This window comes from Oncorhynchus clarkii, chromosome 16 (genome assembly GCF_045791955.1).
Source record: "Oncorhynchus clarkii lewisi isolate Uvic-CL-2024 chromosome 16, UVic_Ocla_1.0, whole genome shotgun sequence".
NCBI lineage: Eukaryota > Metazoa > Chordata > Actinopteri > Salmoniformes > Salmonidae > Oncorhynchus > Oncorhynchus clarkii.
In genome coordinates this window covers 17,653,704-17,675,300 of record NC_092162.1, presented here as the reverse complement: position 1 = coordinate 17,675,300, position 21,597 = coordinate 17,653,704, and the positions used below count along the sequence as shown (strand labels likewise).

The 21,597-nt window shown below is 43.5% G+C and overlaps 2 protein-coding genes across 2 annotated transcripts; both read left to right on the top strand.

Moving 5' to 3' along the window:
* The first annotated feature begins 1,398 nt into the window (after positions 1-1,398).
* Positions 1,399-18,405, top strand: LOC139368070 (tubulin tyrosine ligase-like family, member 6). Its single transcript, XM_071106613.1, is given in 14 exon segments — positions 1,399-1,709; positions 3,672-3,839; positions 8,263-8,362; positions 8,473-8,603; positions 10,745-10,901; positions 11,202-11,345; positions 11,649-11,734; positions 11,855-12,080; positions 12,608-12,786; positions 15,112-15,300; positions 15,470-15,614; positions 15,969-16,211; positions 16,989-17,262; positions 17,406-18,405. Coding segments are annotated over 14 exon segments (2,598 nt in total). The 3' UTR covers positions 17,651-18,405.
* Positions 18,406-19,822: 1,417 nt separating this feature from the next.
* LOC139367487 (homeobox protein Hox-B8a-like) lies at positions 19,823-20,868 on the top strand. Its single transcript, XM_071105713.1, has 2 exons — positions 19,823-20,240; positions 20,573-20,868. The coding sequence occupies exons 1-2, from the start codon at positions 19,823-19,825 to the stop codon at positions 20,866-20,868; spliced, it is 714 nt and encodes a 237-aa protein (XP_070961814.1).
* Positions 20,869-21,597: the final 729 nt, after the last annotated feature.

Here is a 21,597-nt window from a genome sequence, read left to right as displayed (position 1 = left end):
CTAAAGACTTAACATGATCCATACACATGGGCTGCACACTTGTGAAGAGGGCACAACAGTGCCTCTTCTCCCTCAGGAGGCTGAAGAGATTTGGCATAGGCCCTCAGGTCCTGAAGAGGTTCTACAGCTGCACCATCGAGAGCATCTTGACTGGTTGCATCACTGCTTGGAAAGCAACTGCACCGCCCTCGAACGCAAAGCTCTACAGAGGGTGTTGAGGACGGCCCAGTACATCACTGGGGCTGAGCTCCCTTCCATCCTGTACCTCGATATCAGGCGGCGTTAGAGGAAGGCCCGAAAAATTGTGAAAGACTTCAGCCACCCAAACCATAGACTGTTCTCTCTGCTACCGTCCGGCAAGTGGTACCGGGGCAATGCTTCTCGGACCAACAGGCTGTGAGACAGCTTCTATCAACAAGCAATAAGACTGTTGTATAGAAAATCTAATTATTACCCGGACTATATGCGCTGACTCTATTTTGCAACTGACTCTATGCACACTCACAAGACTCTATCCACACAGACACACAAATACACACACTTACATACGGACTCACACAACGCAAACACACACTTACGTACAAACACAGTCAACGCACACACACACAACACACGCATACTGACGCCACACACACACACACACACACACACACACACACTTTCACATATGTACACATACTCTCATCATACAGTGCATTTGTAAATTATTCAGACCCCTTCCCTTTTCCCACATTTTGTTACGTTACAGCCTTATTCTAAAATGTATTAAATAAAAATGTTCCCTCACCAATCTACACACAATACCCCATAATGACAAAGCGAAAACATTTTTTTTAGACATTTTTGCAAATGTATTTAAATGAACAGATACCGTATTTACATAGACCCTTTGCTATGAGACTCAAAATTGAGATCAGGTGCATCCTTTTTCCATTGAACATCCTTGAGATGTTTCTACAACTAGATTGGAGTCCACCTATGGTAAATTCAAGGTCCCACATTTGACAGTGCATGTCAGAGCAAAACCAAGCCATGAGTTCCAAAGACTAGTCCATAGAGCTCTGAGACTGGATTGTTATAAGGCACAGATCTGGGAAAGTGTACCAAAAAATGTCTACAGCATTGAAAGTCCCCAAGAACACAGTGGCCTCCATCATTCTTAAATGGAAGAAGTTTGAAACCAACAAGGCTCTCCGCCAGGCCAAACTGAGCAATCGGGGGAGAAGGGCCTTGGTCAGGGAGGTGACCAAGAACCCGATGGTCACTCTTGACAGAGCTCCAGAGTTCATCTGTGGAGATGGGAGAACCTCCCAGAAGGACAACCATCTTGCAGCATTCCACCAACCAGGCCTTTATGGTAGAGTGGCCAGACAGAAGCCACTCCACAGTAAAAGGCACATGACAGCCGGCTTGGAGTTTGCCAAAAGGCACCTAAAGGACTCTCAGACCATGAGAAACGAGGTTCTCTGGTCTGATGAAACCAAGACTGAACTCCTTGGCCTGAATGCCAAGCGTCACGTCTGGAAGAATCCTGGCACCATCCCTAAGGGGAAGCATGGTGGTGGCAGCGTCATGCTGTGGGGTTGTTTTTCAATGGCAGGGACTGGGAGACTAGTCAAGATTGAGGAAAAGATGAACGGCGTAAAGAACGGAGAGATCCTTGATGAAAACCTGCTGCAGAGCGCTCAGGACCTCGGACTGGGGTAAAGGTTCACCTTCCAACAGGAAAACAACCCTAAGCACACAGCCAAGACAACGCAGGAGTGGCATCGAGACAAGTCCTTGAGTGGCCAAGCCAGAGCCTGGACTTGAACCCTATCGAACATAGCTGTGCAGCGACGCTCCCCATGCAACCTGACAGAGCTTGAGAGGATTTGCAGAGAAAAATGGGAGAAACTCCCATGTAGTGTCATACCCAAGCTTGTAGTGTCATACCCAAGAAGACTCAAGGCTGTAATTGCTGCCAAAGGTGCTTCAACAAAGTACTGAGTTAAGGATCTGAATATTTATGTAAATGTGATATTTTGGGGGTTTTTGCTTTGTCATTATGGGGTATTGTGTGTAGATTGATGAGGGGGAAACTATTTAATAAGGCTGTAACGTAACAAAATGTGGAAAAGGTCAAGGGGTCTGAATACTTTCCGAATGCAATGTATATGCTGCTGCTACTTAGTTTTTAGAAATCTTATTATTATCAATCCTGATGCCTAGTCACTTTACCCAGGCCTACATGTACATACATAACTACCTCAGCTACCTCGTACCCCTTCACATTGATATGGTATTGGTTCACCTTGTATATAGCTTCATTCTTGTGTTTTTATTTTCTTATTTTACCTCTGTGTTGTCTGGAAAGAGCTTTGTAGTAAGCATTTCACTGTAAGTATTCGGCGCATGTGACAAATAAAATGTGATAATAAGTGATAATGAGGGAAAATGCAGTGAGCATTGATCAGAGAAAAACATGCAAAGTCAGGTCAGTGGTTGACTGAATTGTTGATTTGAGTTGTTTTCAGAAGTTTTTGACTATGACTTCATAACCTTTGCATGAAATAATTACTTTGTTTTTCCATCTTGAGGGTAGAGATTAGTGAATTGAAAATGAGTTATTAGAAAGTAATAGACCGATATCGATCTTAGACTAGAATTTACATCTGATATACTAGAAAGAATATGCTTGAGAACACAGAACTGCTAGGCCTATTTAAAGACTATATTTATGCAATTGTTGTTGTTTTGGATAGGTCCTAAAGAGAGATCCTATGAGAGTGCTGTTGTAACAGTATACCTGTAGAGGTCACTGGGCCGTCTCGGCCAAGCTCAATTACAGGAGTTCAGGGCCAGGTTTATCCAGATCACTGGCTCAGAATACTGTTACCCAGCACCAGAGGAGGCTGGTGGGAGGAGCTATAGGTGGATGGTCTGATTATAATGGCTGGAATGGAATCAATGGAACGGAGTCAAACATGTTGTTTTCATGTGTTGGATGTGTTTGGTACCATTCCATCGATTCCATTCCAGCCATTACAATTAGCCCATCCTCCTATAGCTCCTCCCACAAGCAGCCTATGCCCAGCACCCAGGCCTCCCGCAGCCTGACAGGGATGTCCCTCCTCACCCTCCCCTGGGCCCTGTCCAGCACTTACCCTTATCATTACCAGCAATTAGCCTAGTCTCACCTAGGCTTCACCTTAGGGACGTGAGATCGGAGAGAGAACCCCTCAGTGATGGTCAGGGCACACAAGGACACTTCAAGGGGATTTAGGCTAAGTTACTGTCTGAGGAGTCTTGTGTTTTTTTCCAAACGGAGTGATCCGTCTGAACTCAGTTGCAAACTTGATTCGCTGCCCAATAACTCTTGAATGACCCTCTGCTATGGATGGAATGTTGACAGGCCGAGTACCTACCTGAGAAGAGAAATGGAAATAGAAACATGATTCCCTGTGTACATAACAACCTGGATTCTGATCCAGTTGATTGTTTTTCAGGGTGGGGGTACTTGTATCCACATCAAAACACAATTATGTAAATGTATGCAAATTGCTTCGATGTAGGTTGGAAAACAGAATGTATTTTAATTTGTGTTAATTGATGCTTGATAACTCAAGTTAATTAACTAGTGTTACTGTTATGTAAGCATCTTTTTATTCCTCTTTGTGTATCTTCTTCAGGATGGACCTGCGAGCAGAGAGCCCTGACAAAGACTCTGAAGATGATGCCTTCAAGTGTGGACCTGAGGGAGGAGAGGAGGGCGAGGGCTGGGGGAGTGATAGTCAACCCGAGGCCTGCACCCCTACTCCTCCATCCGCTGGCAAGAGGAAGAAGAAAAGGAAAAAGAGGTACTTAAAGTTAAAATATGTAACTGTATGGATGTACTGGTGCTTTGATGCTTCCTCTTCCCCAGAATGCTGGGAGAGGCAAAAGTTATTGGGGAAGGATGATTACAACCTTGCAGCAAGGCACGTCTGTCCCCCTCTCTCTGTTTCTTCTCTCCCAGATGACTGTGGATCAATATCGTCAACTGCAAATATGAAAGTGGTGAGTTATCCTGCGTATACCAACGTGTGAATTGGTGTGATTTTATCTTTTCAAATAAAATCAAATTTATTTGTCACATACACATGATTAGCAGATGTTAATGCAAGTGTAGCGAAATGCTTGTGCTTCGAGTTCCGACCATGCAGTAATATCTAACAAGTAATATAACCTAACAATTTCACAACAACACCTTATACACACAAGTGTAAAGGAATGAATACGAATATGTACAAACAAAATATATAAATGAGTGATGGCCGAACGGCATAGGCAAGATGCAGTAGATAGTACAGTATATACATATGAGATGAGTAATGTAGGGTATGAAAACATATAAAGTGGCATTGTTTAAAGTGGCTAGTGATACATTACATCAAGATGGCAAGATGCAGTATAGTGTACAGTATATACATATGAGATGAGTAATGTAGGGTATGATAACATTATATAAAGTGGCATTGTTTAAAGTGGCTAGTGATACATTTAATTACATCAAGATGGCAAGATGCAATAGATGGTATAGAGTACAGTATATACATATGAGATGAGTAATGTAGGGTATGTAAACATTATATAATATATAGTGGCTAGTGATAAATTGATTAAATCAATTTTTCCATTATTAAAGTGGCTGGAGTTGAGTCAGTATGTTGGCAGCAGCCACTCCATTTTAGTGATGGCTGTTTAACAGGCTGATGGCCTTAAGATAGAAGCTGCTTTTCAGTCTCTCTGTCTCTGCTTTGATGCACCTGTACTGACCTCACCTTCTGGATGATAGTGGGGTGAACAGGCAGTGGCTCGAGTGGTTGTTGTCCTTGATGATCTTTTTGGCCTTCCTGTGACATCGGGCGGTGTAGGTGTAGGCAGGTAGTTTGCACCTGGTGATGCGTTGTGCAGACCTCACTACCCTCTGGAGAGCCTTCCGGTTAGGGGCGGAGCAGCTACTGTACCAGGCGCTGTTACAGCCTGACAGGATGCTCTCGATTGTGCATCTGTAAAAGTTTGTGAGTGTTTTTGGTGACAAGCTGAATTTCTTCAGCCTCCTGAGGTTGAAGAGGCGCTGCTGCGCTTTCTTCACCAAGCTGTCTGTGTGGGTGGACCATTTCAGTTTGTCTGTGATGTGTATGCAGATGAACTTAAAACTCTCCACCCTCTCCACTACTGTCCCGTCGATGTGGATAGGGGGCTGCTCCCTCTGCTGTTTCCTGAAGTCCACAATCATCTCCTTTGTTTTGTTGACATTGAGTGTGAGGTTATTTCCCTGACACCACACTTCGAGGGCCCTCACCTCCTCCCTGTAGGGCGTCTCGTCGTTGTTGGTAATCAAGCCTACCACTGTAGTGTCGTCTGCAAACTTGATGGTTGAGTTGGAGGCGTGCATGGCCACGCAGTCGTGGGTGAACAGGGAGTACAGGAGAGGACTAAGAACGCACCCAGTGTTGAGGATCAGCGGGGTGGAGATGTTGTTACCTACCCTCACCACCTGGGTGCGGCCCGTCAGGAAGTCCAGGACCCAGTTGCACAGGGCGGGTCGAGACCCAGGATCTCGAGCTTAATGACGAGTTGGAGGGTACTATGGTGTTAAATGCTGAGCTGTAATCGATGAACAGCATTCTTACATAGGTATTCCTCTTGTCCAGATCGGTTAGTGCAGTGTGATGGCGATTGCGTCGTCTGTGGACCTATTGGGGCGGTAAGCAAATTGGAGTGGGTCTAGGGTGTCAGATAGGGTGGAGGTGATATGGTCCTTGACTAGTCTCTCAAAGCACTTCATGATGACGGAAGTGAGTGCTACAGGGCGGTATTCATTTAGCTCAGTTAGCTTTCTTGGGAACAGAAACAATGGTGGCCCTCTTGAAGCATGTGGGGACAGCAGACTGGGATAAGGATTGATTGAGTATGTCTGTAAACACACCAGCCAGCTGGTCTGCGCATGCTCTGAGGGCGCGGCCGGGGATGCCGTCTGGGCCTGCAGCCTTGCGAAGGTTAACACGTTTAAATGTTTTACTCACATTGGCTACAGTGAAGGAGAGCCTGCAGGTTTTTTGTAGCAGGCGGTGTCAGTGGCACTGTATTGTCCTCAAAGTGAGCAAAAAAGTTGTTTAGTCTGTCTGGGAGCAAGGCATCGTGATCCGCGACGGGGCTGGTTTTTCTTTTGTACTCCGTGATTGACAGTAGTCCCTGCCACATACCTCTCGTGTCTGAGCCGTTGAATTGTGACTCCACTTTGTCTCTGTACTGACGCTTAGATTGTTTGATTGCCTTGCGGAGGGAATAGCTACGCTGTTTGTATTTGGTCATGTTTCCGGTCACCTTGCTCTGATTAAAAGCAGTGGTTCGCACTAATACTGCCATCAATCCACGGTTTCTGGTTGGGGAATGTTTTTATAGACGCTGTGGGTACAACATCACCGATGCACTTGTTAATAAACTCGCACACCGAATCAGCGTTTTTGTCAATGTTGTTGTTCGCCGCAATGCGGAACATATCCCAGTCCACGTGATCGAAGCAATTTCGAAGCGTGGAATCCGATTGGTCGGACCAGCGTTGAACAGACCTCAGTGCTGGTGCTTCCTGTTTTAGTTTCTGTCTATAGGCTGGGAGCAACAAAATGGAGTCGTGGTCAGCTTTTCCGAACGGAGGGCGGGGGAGGGCCTTATATGCGTCGCGGAATCGATATGCTGATAGAATATGGGGAGCCTTGTTTTCAGATTAGCCTTGTTAAAATCCCCGGCTACAATAAATGCAGCCTCAGGATATGTGGTTTCCAGTTTACATAGAGTCCAATGAAGTTCTTTCAGGGCCGTCGATGTGTCTGCTTGGGGGGGAATATACACAACTGTGATTATGATCGAAGAGAATTCTCTTGGTAGATAATGCGGTCAGCAGTTGATTGTGAGGAATTCTAAGTCAGGTGAGCAAAAGGACTTGAGTTCCTGTATGTTGTTATGATCACACCACGTCTCGTTAATCATATGGCATACACCCCCGCCCTTCTTCTTACCAGAGAGATACTTGTTTCTGTCGGCGCAATGCGTGAAGAAACCAGGTGGCTGTACCGACTCAGATAGCGTGTCTCGAGTGAGCCATGTTTCCGTGAAACAAAGAACGTTGCAGTCTCGGATGTCTCTCTGGAATGCTATCCTTGCTCGGATTTCGTCTACCTTGTTGTTAAGAGACTGGACATTGGCGTGTAGTATGCTCGGGAGCGGTGCCCGATGTGCCCGTCTTCGGAGCCTGTCCAGAAGACCGCTCCGTCTGTCCCTTCTACGGCGCCGTTGTTTTGGGTCACCAGCTGGGATCCGATCCATTGTCCTGGGTGGTAGGCCAAACAGAGGATCCGCTTCGGGAAAGTCGTATTCCTGGTCGTAATGTTGGTGAGTTGACATTGCTCATATCCAATAGTTCCTCCCGACTGTATGTAATAAAACCTAAAAAACGCGAAATACTGCATAGTTTCCTTGGAACGCGAAGCGAGGCGGCCATCTCTTTCGGCGCCGGAAGTAGTCAAAGGTCACCCATGTCACTTGCTTTGTTACCCCCATGTTGGGATAATCTGAGAACATCCATTTATTTCCCCACAGTCCTACAGTTTTGCTACTTAGTCTAGTCAAATACATTTGAAGCACAGACATACACTGAGTATAGCATACATTAGGAACACCTTAATATTGAGTTGTACCCTCTTTTGCCATCAGAACAGCCTCAATTTGTCAGGGTAGGGACTCTACAAGATGTCGAAAGCGTTCCACAGGGATGCTGGCCCATGTTGACTCCAATGCTTCACACAGTTGTGTCAAGTTGGCTGGAAGTCCTTTGGGTGGTGGACCTTTCTTGATACACACGGGAAACTGTTGACTGTGAAAAACCCAGCAGCGTTGCAGTTCTTGTCACAAACCCGTGGACCAGACACCTACTACCATATCCTGTTCAAAGGCACTTAAATATTTTGTCTTGCCCATTCACCCTCTGAATGGCACACATACACAATCCATGTCTCTTCTTTAACCTGTTTCCTCCCCTTCATCTACACTGATTTGATGTGGATTTAACAAGTTACATCAATGAGGGATCATGGCTTTCGCCTGGATTCACCTGGTCAGTCTATGTCATGAAAAGAGCAGGGGTTCCTTAATGTTTTGTATACTTAGTGTAGATTAATATTTGTCATCTAATAGGAAGTCTTTCTTCCTCACCCTGTCAGTGCGACGTGCTGCTCGCAGATATGGCCTTTGGGAAGCAGTGGAGGGCGAGGACTGGACTCTCTTCTGGACAGACTGCTCTGTTTCACTGGACAGAGTTATGGACATGAAGCGCTACCAGGTACTCAACATCTCCCAAGTGCACTTCTCTCCTCATAGAGTTCTGAAAAGGTTCCTCTGCCCCTGTTGATTTGCCACATTCAATGCTATGTGTCTGCTGTACCCTTACAGAAGATCAACCATTTTCCAGGGATGAGTGAGATTTGTAGAAAGGATCTTCTGGCTCGAAACATGAACCGCATGCTAAAACTCTTCCCCAAAGACTACAATATCTTTCCCCGAACATGGTGCCTACCAGCAGAGTGAGTTCTCATTGTCAATGTGCTTAAGAGTCTCGTTATTCAAAACACATACAGTACTAGTCAATAGTTTGGACACACCCACTCATTCCAGGATTTTTCTTTATTTTTACTATTTTCTACATTGTAGAATAATGGTGAAGACATCAAAACTATGAAATAACACATATGGAATCAAAATATATTTGAGATTTGAGATTCTTCAAAGTAGCAATCCTTTGCCTTGATGACAGCTTTGCACACTCTTTGCATTCTCTCAACCAGCTTCATGCGGTAGTCACCTGGAATGCATTTCAATTAACAGGTGTGCCTTGTTAAAAGTTAATTTGTGGAATTTCTTTCTTTCTTAATGTGTTTGAGCCAATCAATTGTCTTGTGACAAGGTAGGGATGGCATACAGAAGATAGCCCTATTTTGTAAAATACCAAGTCAATATTATGGCAAGAACTGCTCAAATAAGCAAAGAGAAAAGGCAGTCCATCATAACTTTAAGACATGAAGGTCAGTCAATCTGGAAAATTTCAAGAACTTTGAAAGTTTCTTCAAGTGCAGTCGCAAAAACCACCAAGCGCTATAATTAAACTGGTCTCATGAGGACCAGAGTTATCTCTGCTGCAGAGGATAAGTTAATTAGTTAGCTGCACCTCAGCTTGGGCCAAGAAACACGAGCACTGGACATTAGACCGGTGGAAATGTGTTGTTTGGTCTGATGAGTCCAAATGTGAGATTTTTGGTTCCAACCGCCGTGTCTTTGTGAGATGCAGAGTAGGTGAACGGATGACCTCTGCGTGTGTGTTTCCCACTGTGAAGCATAGAGGAGGAGGTATGATGGTGTGGGGGTGCTTTGTCTGTGATTTATTTAGAATTCAAGGCACACTTAACCAGCCTGGTTACCACAGCATTCTGCAGCGATACGCCATCCCATCTGGTTTGCGCTTAGTGGGACTATCATTTGTTTTTCAACAGGACAATGATCCAAAACACACCTCCAGGCTATGTAAGGGCTATTTGACCAAGAAGGAGTGTGATGGAGTGCTGCATCAGATGACCTGGCCTCCACAATCACCCGACCTCAACCCAATTGATGGTTTGGGATGAGTTGGACCGCAGAGTGAAGGAAAACCAGTCAGCAAGTGCTCAGCATATGTGATGGGCGGCAGGTAGCCTAGTTGTTAGAGTGTTGTGCCAGTAACCGAAAGGTTGCTAGATCGACTCCCCGAGCTGCCAAGGTAAAAATCTGTCATTCTGCCCCTGAACAAGGCAGTTAACCCACTGTTCCTAGGCCTTCATTGTAAATAAGAATTTGTTCTTAACTGACTTGCCTAGTTAAAAGTTAAATCAAATGGGGCCAAGCTTCCTGCCATCCAGGACCTCTTTACCAGGCGGTGTCAGAGGAAGGCCCTAAAAATTGTCAAAGACTCCAGTCATAGGCTGTTCTCTCTGCTACAGCATGGCAAGTGGTACCGGAGTGCCAAGTCTAGGTCCAATAGGCTTTTAAGCAGCTTCTACCTCCAAGCCATAAGACTCCCGAACACCTAATCAAATGGCTACACAGACTATTTGCATTGCCCCCCCCCCCTTTTACACCACTGCTACTCTCTGTTAACATCTATGCATAGTCACTTTATTAACGTTACCTACATGTACATCATACCTCAACTAACTGGTGACCCCGCACATTGTCTCGGTACCGGTACCCCCCCCCCCCCCCCCCGTAAATATAGTCACGCAATTGTGATTTTACTGCTGCTTATTAATTACTTGTTGCTTTTATTTCTTATTCCTATCTGTAGTTTGTTTAAACTACATTGTTGGTTAGGGACTCGTAAGTATGCATTTCACTGTATTCGGCGCATGTGACTAATACAATTTGATTTGATTTGAAGCTGTCATCAAGGTAAAGGGTGGCTACTTTGAAGAATCTAAAATATATTTTGATTTTTTAAACACTTTTTTTGTTTACTACATGATTCCATATGTGTTATTTCATAGTTTTAATGTCAATATTATTCTACAATGTAGAAAACAGTACAAATAAAGTCAAACCCTGGAATGAGTAGGTGTGTCCAAACTTTTGACTGGCACTGTAAATGATCAGGAGAGTAATCAATTGAGAATGGAAGTGTTTTTTTGTATCTCTGCAGTTATAGTGACTTCCAAGCTTACACCAGGTCCAAGAAACATAAGACTTACATCTGTAAGCCAGACTCCGGTTGCCAAGGGCGAGGCATCTTACTCACCAAGTCCAGCAAAGACATTCGGCCGGGGGAACACATGATCTGCCAGGTGTATGTCTCCCGGGTGAGACTCACTCCCTTCTCAGAGAGGGATCCTTCTAGACTTTTGTACATATTGTGTAATATTCTGCGCAATCAATTCAACTCGTAGTTCAACTGAGATGGCAGTTGCAATAAATGTGATACCTTATTATGTGACAGTATTTATGGGACCAATCAGAGAGAAGAGTTATGACAATGTCATTATGAAAGGACCAATCAGAGAGCAGGGCTATGACAATGTTATTACGACGGGACTAATCAGAGAGCAGGGTTATGTTGATGTCATTAGATATATCATAACGCCAAACGTCCTCTCCCCCAGCCATTCGTTATTGACGGCTTCAAGTTTGACCTGCGTATCTATGTGCTGGTGACCTCCTGTGACCCCTTCCGCATCTTCCTGTACAACGAGGGGTTGGCTCGCTTCTGCACTACCCAATACAACGAGCCCAGCAATGGCAACGTGGTAAGGTGGACAACACAGATACTCCGTTAACACTTCTAATGCCAACTGTTACGCAGCATTACACACTTCTTATTGTCCTATCTCGCCCTGTTCTTTGACAGTTAATTGGTAGTTGTGGTGTTGGTTGTGTCGTTGATGCTCTGAAGCATTCTAGATAACCATTTATAATGGGGAATCGCATCTTTACAGTATTCATATGTTTATTCCAGAGTGATAGCATATTTTCTACGGTGTCCTTTCTGATCCCTTATTTTACCTTTACACATCCCCGGCTCTCCCTCACAAACTTTATATTTGTACAAGGATGATGTTTGCATGCATCTGACCAACTATGCCATCAACAAGCACAGTGAGAACTTTGTCCGTGATGACGACACTGGCAGCAAACGGTAAGCAGGTGTTTGTTTACTTCAAATACCTCTCGAGTTGACCTTTAGCTTTGTTTGTTTGTATAATTCATCTCATGATGCAACGCCTGCATCTCAGTTCCCTCCTCCCTGTCGTTCCAGGAAGCTGTCCACCTTGAACAAGCACCTGGAGGCCATGTGTTACGACACAGAGAAGATGTGGTTGGACATTGAGGACGTGATTATTAAGACGCTCATCTCTGCCCACCCCATCCTCAAACACAACTACCACACCTGTTTCCCCAACCACGCGGCCGGCAGCGCCTGCTTTGAGATCCTTGGCTTTGATGTGCTACTGGACCATCGACTCAGGCCCTGGCTGCTGGAGGTGAGGCCTTCTTAAAGAATCAGGATGATGTATTGATTTGGCTCCGGTTCAGTGTTTGTTGAGCTAAGAAATGTGTTATTCTATTCTACTACACTCTCATCATGCAGTGTCCAATAGGCATTTCGCTAGCAACTTATAATAATTTAATTATTAAAGCTAGATAGCAAACAAGGAATATTCATGATGTTCAATTATGTTCGCATTAACATAAGGGCGTGTTTATTAAAGGGATACTTGGGGATTTTGACAATGGGTCTTTTTATCTATTTTCCCAGAGGCAGATGAGCTCGTAGATACAATTTTTATGTCTCTGTATCCAGTATGAAGGAAGTTAGAGGTAGTTTCACGAGCCAATGCTAACTAGCGTTAGTACAATTAATGGGAGTGTAGCATCCTAGCAGAGACCCATAAACTTACTCATTGTGCTAACGCTAGTTAGCAATTGCGCTAGCATTAGTAAGTTAGTAGGAGGTAGATAACGTTCCTCATTACCAAAATCCTGAAGTATCCCTTTAATGTTTGTGCAGGTGAACCACTCCCCCAGTTTCACTACTGATTCACGGTTGGACCGGGAGGTGAAGGATAGCCTGCTGTATGACACCCTGGTCCTTATAAACCTGGGTGCCTGTGACCGCCGTAAGATCACTGAGGAGGAGAAGCGCAGGGTGAAGGAGAGGCTGCAGCAGAACCGCTCCAGAGAGGCTAGGTATAGTCAGGACCATGTGATGGATAGGAAGACAATGCGGAACTTTGAATTCAGTAGTCTTGTATGATGAGTTTGACCATGTAACAATAAGCTATGATGGGTCATTTTATTATAAATCAGCATCGTTATAGACATGTAACAAACAAAGTGAGTGTACAAAACATTAAGAACACTTTCCATGACATAGACTGACCAGGTGAATCCAGGTGAAAGCTATGATACCTTATTGATGTCACTTGTTAAATCCACTTCAGTCAGTGTAGATGAAGGGGAGGAGACAGGTTAAAGAATAATTTTTAAGCCTTGAGACAACTGAGACATGGGCAAGACTAAAGATGTACAGTGCCTTGCGAAAGTATTCGGCCCCCTTGAACTTTGCGACCTTTTGCCACATTTCAGGCTTCAAACATAAAGATATAAAACTGTATTTTTTGTGAAGAATCAACAACAAGTGGGACACAATCATGAAGTGGAACGACATTTATTGGATATTTCAAACTTTTTTAACAAATCAAAAACTGAAAAATTGGGCGTGCAAAATTATTCAGCCCCCTTAAGTTAATACTTTGTAGCGTCACCTTTTGCTGCGATTACAGCTGTAAGTCGCTTGGGGTATGTCTCTATCAGTTTTGCACATCGAGAGACTGAAATTTTTTCCCATTCCTCCTTGCAAAACAGCTCGAGCTCAGTGAGGTTGGATGGAGAGCATTTGTGAACAGCAGTTTTCAGTTCTTTCCACAGATTCTCGATTGGATTCAGGTCTGGACTTTGACTTGGCCATTCTAACACCTGGATATGTTTATTTTTGAACCATTCCATTCTAGATTTTGCTTTATGTTTTGGATCATTGTCTTGTTGGAAGACAAATCTCCGTCCCAGTCTCAGGTCTTTTGCAGACTCCATCAGGTTTTCTTCCAGAATGGTCCTGTATTTGGCTCCATCCATCTTCCCATCAATTTTAACCATCTTCCCTGTCCCTGCTGAAGAAAAGCAGGCCCAAACCATGATGCTGCCACCACCATGTTTGACAGTGGGGATGGTGTGTTCAGCTGTGTTGCTTTTACGCCAAACATAACGTTTTGCATTGTTGCCAAAAAGTTCAATTTTGGTTTCATCTGACCAGAGCACCTTCTTCCACATGTTTGGTGTGTCTCCCAGGTGGCTTGTGGCAAACTTTAAACAACACTTTTTATGGATATCTTTAAGAAATGGCTTTCTTCTTGCCACTCTTCCATAAAGGCCAGATTTGTGCAATATACGACTGATTGTTGTCCTATGGACAGAGTCTCCCACCTCAGCTGTAGATCTCTGCAGTTCATCCAGAGTGATCATGGGCCTCTTGGCTGCATCTCTGATCAGTCTTCTCCTTGTATGAGCTGAAAGTTTAGAGGGACGGCCAGGTCTTGGTAGATTTGCAGTGGTCTGATACTCCTTCCATTTCAATATTATCGCTTGCACAGTGCTCCTTGGGATGTTTAAAGCTTGGGAAATCTTTTTGTATCCAAATCCGGCTTTACACTTCTTCACAACAGTATCTCGGACCTGCCTGGTGTGTTCCTTGTTCTTCATGATGCTCTCTGCGCTTTTAACGGACCTCTGAGACTATCACAGTGCAGGTGCATTTATACGGAGACTTGATTACACACAGGTGGATTGTATTTATCATCATTAGTCATTTAGGTCAACATTGGATCATTCAGAGATCCTCACTGAACTTCTGGAGAGAGTTTGCTGCACTGAAAGTAAAGGGGCTGAATAATTTTGCACGCCCAATTTTTCAGTTTTTCATTTGTTAAAAAAGTTTGAAATATCCAATAAATGTCGTTCCACTTCATGATTGTGTCCCACTTGTTGTTGGTTCTTCACAAAAAAATACAGTTTTATATCTTTATGTTTGAAGCCTGAAATGTGGCAAAAGGTCGCAAAGTTCAAGGGGGCCGAATACTTTCGCAAGGCACTGTAAGTGACTTCGAACAGGCTATGGTAGTAGGTGCCAGGCGCACTGGTTTGAGTGTGTCAAGAACTGCATCGCTGCTGGTTTTTCACGCTCAACAGTTTCCTGTGTGTATCAAGAATGGTCCAACACCCAAAGGACATCCAGCCAACTTGACACAGCTGTGGGAAGCATTGGAGTCAACATGAGCCAGCATCCCTGTGTAACGCTTTCGACACCTTGTAGAGTCCATGCTTAGACAAATTGAGGCTGTTCTGAGGGCAAAAGGGGGGTTGCAACTCAATATTAGGAAGGTGTTCTTAATGTTTGGTATATTCAGTGTATATTGAGTGTATGCATTCATTCAGTTGTGGTCATTTTTGTGTTGTCAGGAGTGAGGAACTGCGTCAGTCCCAGGCAGCCAGTGTAGAGCAGATGCGGAGGTATGAAGCCAAACACCTGGGTGGCTTTCGTGGGATCTACCCCCGCGAGGGCGGAGAGAAGTACGAGAAGTACTTCAAACACAGCAGCTCCCTGTTTCAGGAGACTGCCGCCTCTAAGGCCAGGGAGGAGTGTGCCAGGTAGAAACTATCACCCAAACACTCACACACATACGCACGCACAGGCTTCTTGACAATACCATGAAAACATTCAACAGAAAATACAAAATCGTTGTACCTTTAAATTAAACGTTTTCATTGTTTCATGTACAACTTGTTTGTGTGTGACTGTGTGTGACTGTCCACTCAGGCAGCAGCTGCAGGAGCTGCGTCTGAAGCAGGAGCAGAAGGAGAGGGAGCAGAAGGGGAGCCGTAGACGAGACTTGCAGGGGGAGTCTGCAGGAGAGAGGGCCAAACCACACAGAGTACAAGTTCGTCAGACCAACTCCCAACAGGTTACTGTGAGTCACATCACCCTGCCCATCAGTTTTATGTAACATTTTACCTCAGGTTTTTAATGTATTATTGCCTACAGAATCTAGCAGTCAACAACCATAAAGAGAAGTCCAAAGTCTTGTCGTATCATTGGGGGTGGCAATCTTAGTGGACTTGTAGTTGCAGGGCCTTTCAGTAGCCACAAGGGGGAGCCAAATATCTTCTCCACTGAACACCTTACATATATGTCCAGCTACCGAACTATATAATGGCCATTTATCATATTTACATAAGCATCTCATGAATACTGAAGAATGATTATACACTGTGATTAACTTATTCCTTACTGTATGGTGTGAATTGTGGCTGTCCAGCTCCTGACCATGCCGCTCCTGCCTACTGCTACCAACGGTTCCCCTATGGTGCAGGACCTCTCTGATGAGGAGGTGGAGAGGGTGAGTGGACTGCTCCAACGGGAGAGTCTACTGAGGGACCTCGGGGTGGTGGACCAGATCTATAAGCTGTTGCAGGGGAGAGGCCAGTCCATGCCTAATGGCATTACACCCCCCCGTGAGCAGAATGAGCTGCCCCTACACAGACATGAACGAGCCAATAAGGTAAGGCTACACCTCCATAGTCACTCACTGGTCTGTTTAGTAAGTTCCGTTTATTGTTTCCCTAGCAAGGAAATGTGTCCTCTATATTTTTCCTAATATGGGATAGAAGAGCTTGCCAGCTTGTAGTCCTAAAAAACAGAAATGAGTTATCTCTGGTTCGTTTAAGCATTCTTATGGGGGAAATTAATGGGAAAATAATTAGGTTTTGGGATAAACGCTGAAATAAGGTCAGAGATTAACACAGGTTTAGGAGATCTTATACATTTTGTTCTGTGAGATAATATAAAATACAATTGTATTTGTCACATGCGCCGAATACAACTGGTGTAGACCTTACAGTGAAATGCTTACTTGCAAGCCCTTAAAAAAATAAAAGTAACATATTTACAGAGAGGCAGTAAAATAACAATAGCGAGGCTATATACAGGGGGATACTGGTACAGAGTCAATGTGCAAGGGCACCAGTTAGTCAAGGTAATTGAGGTAATATATACATGTGGGTAGAATTATTAAAGTGACTTATGGATAGATAATAATTAAGTGATGTTAGCTGATGAAGATTATCTCATAGAACAAAATGTATAAGATCTCCTAAGCCTGTGTTTACTACAGACCTTATTATTTCTCCATAGGCTTTGTTTAACCAATGAGTTATGGTGGAGTTAGTGCCTACAAAAATACACCATTACTCTTGCTCTCTATGGTCACTGCATTGTCTCAAACATTACTCAATTTGTAATGAGATGCTTAAGTCTGTCCTATGTGATGTCTTGCCAGTTGGACTCCCTGACTGAGTTCTCCTGGAGACCGAAGCGTCACTGTACTGTGATCCAACACCAGTTGCCTCCAGGGGCCAAGCCCTGCCGTCAGTACGTCCATTCCCAGCTGCTGCAGCAGCGCTGGCCCTGGCCCAGTCTGGACAGGGGGCCCACTCATACTGAGTCTGCCTGCCTTCAATACTACACCCCAGAGGACCACGTCCTAGAGACGGTCCGCCGGGCGCCAGGGGACCTGAGGAGGACCAACAGTGCCCAGCGTATCCCATGGACAAGTGAGCACACCCACAGCACCTCACTTTATTGTGTGATTACTGTACCGCCACTGATCTTGGGCATTGTACTTCTGGATAATTGGATGGCATAGTATTGATTTTCTCTACCTCTCTCTCTTTTTCTCTCTCTCTCTGACTCTTAGTCAATGGTGCTCGCCAGGGCAGTATGAGCTCGTCTTATGCAGAGTCCAAGGCCCGGGCCACAGTGTCAAACATCTCCCAGCTCACGCCTGGACGGCTTCACTGCACCCCCATGTCCTCCGACCCCAAGGCCCTCCAGAGCCTGTTTGTCATCTCCACCCCAGCCCTACTGATCCAGAGGCCCGAGTTCCCCCACCCCATCCGCAAACCCTTGCGCAAAGTCCCCCAGCACGGACAAGGGCGCTAGGGAGCAGGGACGTTTACCAGTCCAGCCATAGTGCCATAAACCACGAGCGGGGCAGAGTGAACAAGCTTTCCTGGCAAAACTGTACACAAGTTGTCCCCGAAATCCTCTCCCTATACTGTGTACATTTCTTCACTTTTACATCATCAAAATGAAATTCATTTCTACATTAGCACTGAGCTACTGAGAATTAATTGGAGAGAAATGGAGAATAGATAAATGGAATAGGTCTCATTGTGAAAATATTGAAGCAATGGTGCCTATCGTGACTTAGGTATTGTGTGGTACTTGGTAGGAAGACGTGTCATCTCATATGTCTACGCAAACACTGTGGCTTTTACAGAATTGAATGTAAGTGAATACTATCTGTGTCTTATCAAATATCTTGGGTTGTTAAATATCACTATAACCACTGAGCCAATAGTGAAAACACGTTTTATTTTAAATAATTCTGGAAATCTGGATATTTTACTCAGTAATGTGAAGGGAAGATGTGACCATGTAGGCATATAGCAAATTTGTATGACTTTGATGTTGATGACTTTGCTATTATGCTTTGTTATCATATTGATTTTTGTTTAGCTAAGCAGGAAATTCTAATTTTGCAATGGGAACCATAATCAATCATGTGTGCCAAACCTTAGAAGAAAAGCTCAGGATACTGAAATGACCACCAAGCTGGACTAACAAATACTCCTCACATTTCACTGACTTTAATTGCAAATTTACCGACAGTATTTTCATATGGTTATTTTAGATTTGGGATGGGGTGTACATTTACTTATTGAGCATTATTTTATTTGAGTTGGTGAGAAATATAGACAAATGCCTTAAGAAATGATATGCGTTGATCATTGCTCATGTAGAAATTAGGATATTTGTTCAATTCAGGATTATATTGATAATAGTACTAGGCATATTATCAATATATACTCCATATGAATAATCAAATAGTTTCCTTTTTTTAATGTAAATTATTTGGAAATCTTAGATGTGCACATTTGGAGGCCTACAAATTATGAGCGAAATCTTTGGAAATGCAAACTAATATTTCAATGAAAATGTAAGTATATTTTCTTTAACAATGATCTTGTTTGATTATTATTTATTTTTTTTCATCAAGCTCATAAACATTGTCGGCCTACTACTGTATTTAAATGGTAATTCGATATGTCGATGTGTTTACATTTTACCTCAATAATTATTTGGAAAAGTAGGCTTTAATTACAATCGAAATCATTTAACGATATTTTTTTCGATTTGAATATGTGGGCCTTTGTAGAGTTTCGATGCGCGTGAACTCAAGTCTATGATCTCAAGACCTATGAGCTGTTGCTATCGTTGTCATAACAATAGTTTCAGTTACATAGTTAAATTACACAGTTTAGTTATAGTTGTATATAGCTTTCAACACACTTTATCACAATATTAAAATTTCAATAAAAGCACATTCGTTTTATTGTAATCTACAAACACAATAACTCAAGCCCCGTATATACGAATAATGATTGATTTGTAATCGCCAAAATAAAGTAGCCTTTACTTTTCACGCTGAAACAGGCTGCTGATGCTGAACAACATCTTATTATTGACGTCTTTGAATGCCAATTAAAAATATAGGTTATCAGTTTGTTGTTAGAAATGAATCCTAAAATGTAAACTGTGTTCTTGTCTATTCGATCCAATGAACTAGCCTGTGTATCAATATTCTCTAGTATTTCAGCTAATAGCTAGCTCTTCACATTTTAATATTTGTATCAGGTTGACGTAAATTCAACGTCTATTCCACACTGGTTCAAAATGACGTGTAAAAAACGTTGATTCAATCAGTGTGTGCCCAGTGGGTTCCCTCGTCTCCCTATCACCCCCTCCCTCTGTTGGTTTCTCACACTTTGCATTCAAGCGCGCAATGCTTTGTCTGTTGTCTGGAGATTTTCGTTTGGAGACATCATCGTATCCAAAACAAGGCAGGATATACCCTGTGCAGCTATAATCCATATAGTCTGCCCGATCATTCATGGACTTCAGAGAGGTAGGCGATTGAATTGACATGGAAACGTTGGTCTTGACCGAGGAAAGTCATGCCTAAATTGAAAAAACCTTGAATTTATTCCATAAAGTGTAATATATGCTAGTAGCCTGACTTAAATAAGATTTTAAACATCAAAGTTGAAAATGAGCTCTTATTTCGTTAATGCTCTATTCTCAAAAAACAGCAACAGCGAGTCCTGGAATTCCGATTATGGGCTGGCACATGATTTGGGAAGCACATCCTCTGTATCTTACGGATACGGTGCCGGTGGCACCATCCAGCAGCCACATCCCACGCAGTTAACGGTATTATACAATGGCACATCGTTGTTCAAAACCGCTCACCAACACCAACTAAATCCGTGCGTATTATCGCTGCCAATGGGCAACTTGTATCATGCCCACGATGTGATACAGAGACCAACCTTTTACGCATCCCATAATACGGATTGTATCCAGTACAGTGATTATCATTTGAAATCCACCGAGGTTGCAAATGATTCCGTGTGCGCAGAACAGTTCTCCTCTCTACCGGACCTCTTTCCCTGGATGAAACCACAAGGTGAGTCACTCACCCTTAAAACACCTAATTTGAGAATTTGATTGACCTCGGAGATATGTGAGACCCCCCCCCCCCAATAAACTTTGTTTCAAATGACCCACAAGAGTGAGAGGACAATGGCTCGTTATGGTGTCAAAAAGAAACTGTAAATCTATTTATGATGTGAGAAAGGTTTCTGCTTTGCCTGATTTTCTTTTTTTTTCTTTTTAGGTGTGTGTGTGTGTGTTTTCTCTAACGTTTTGGTACGTGGTAGCCTCTGTTTAGGCCTATTGAGCCAATGTTAATCTAAATGTGCAGCCCAGCAGCGTGACTAAAATGTTTTGTCTCAGCAGTTACCGGACCGAGAAGAGGTAGACAGGCATACAGTCGCTTCCAGACTCTGGAACTTGAGAAGGAGTTCTTATTCAACTCTTACTTGACCCGCAAGCGCAAGGTTGAAGTGTCGCACGCTCTGGCACTCACCGAGCTGCAGATTAAAATCTGGTTTCAGAACAGACGCATGAAATGGAAGAAGGAGAACAAGAAGGACACATTTCCAATAAACAGGCCGGATCAGAATGAAATCAAGAAACAGAGCAAAGAAACTTACAAGAATATTCAGACGTCAGATGAGGAGGGTACAGGTTAAGACTATCCTAGACTTGGTGATGGGATGCCACACAGTGATAACAAATGTGTTAATTATAAATTGTATTTCGAATAAAAAAAATCAACAACAGTGAAATCTATTGTCTTAGTTGATAATTCATTATCAAATTAAATTCTATAAAACTTGAGAAGACGTGCGCAAAATAGTTTTTACGCACCATTGTACGCATCATTCCAATTAGAGGTTTGTGCATGTGAATCACTTCTGCAGAATAGTCTGAACAGGTGTTTATGTTGTTAGAATGTATAATTATGTAATTTAGTGCAGTAAGGTATTAGTTCTGCCACTAATAATAATGATTCATCATTAGATGGCATTCCGAGTGGCGCAGCAGTCTAAGGCACTGCATCTCAGTGCTAGAGGCGTCACTACAGAACCTTTGGTTCGATTCCAGGCTGTATCACAACCGGCCGTCATTGGTAGTCCCATAGGGCAGCGCACAATTGGCCCAGCGTCGTCCGGGTTAGGGTTTGACCGGGGTAGACCGTCATTGTAAATAATCATTTGTTCTTAACTGACTTTCCTAGTTAAACAAAGGATCAATAAAAAATAAAAAAGCTGGGACAAAATCCTAACTTAATTAAGATATGCAGAGAACTTTTGCGTAAACCTCCAATGGGCATGTTTTATGCAAAGAGAGTAACGTGCACATATCGAGTCCCTGTCATTTTAATTGGCAGTTTTGTATCTGTGTTGTCAATGTTGTGG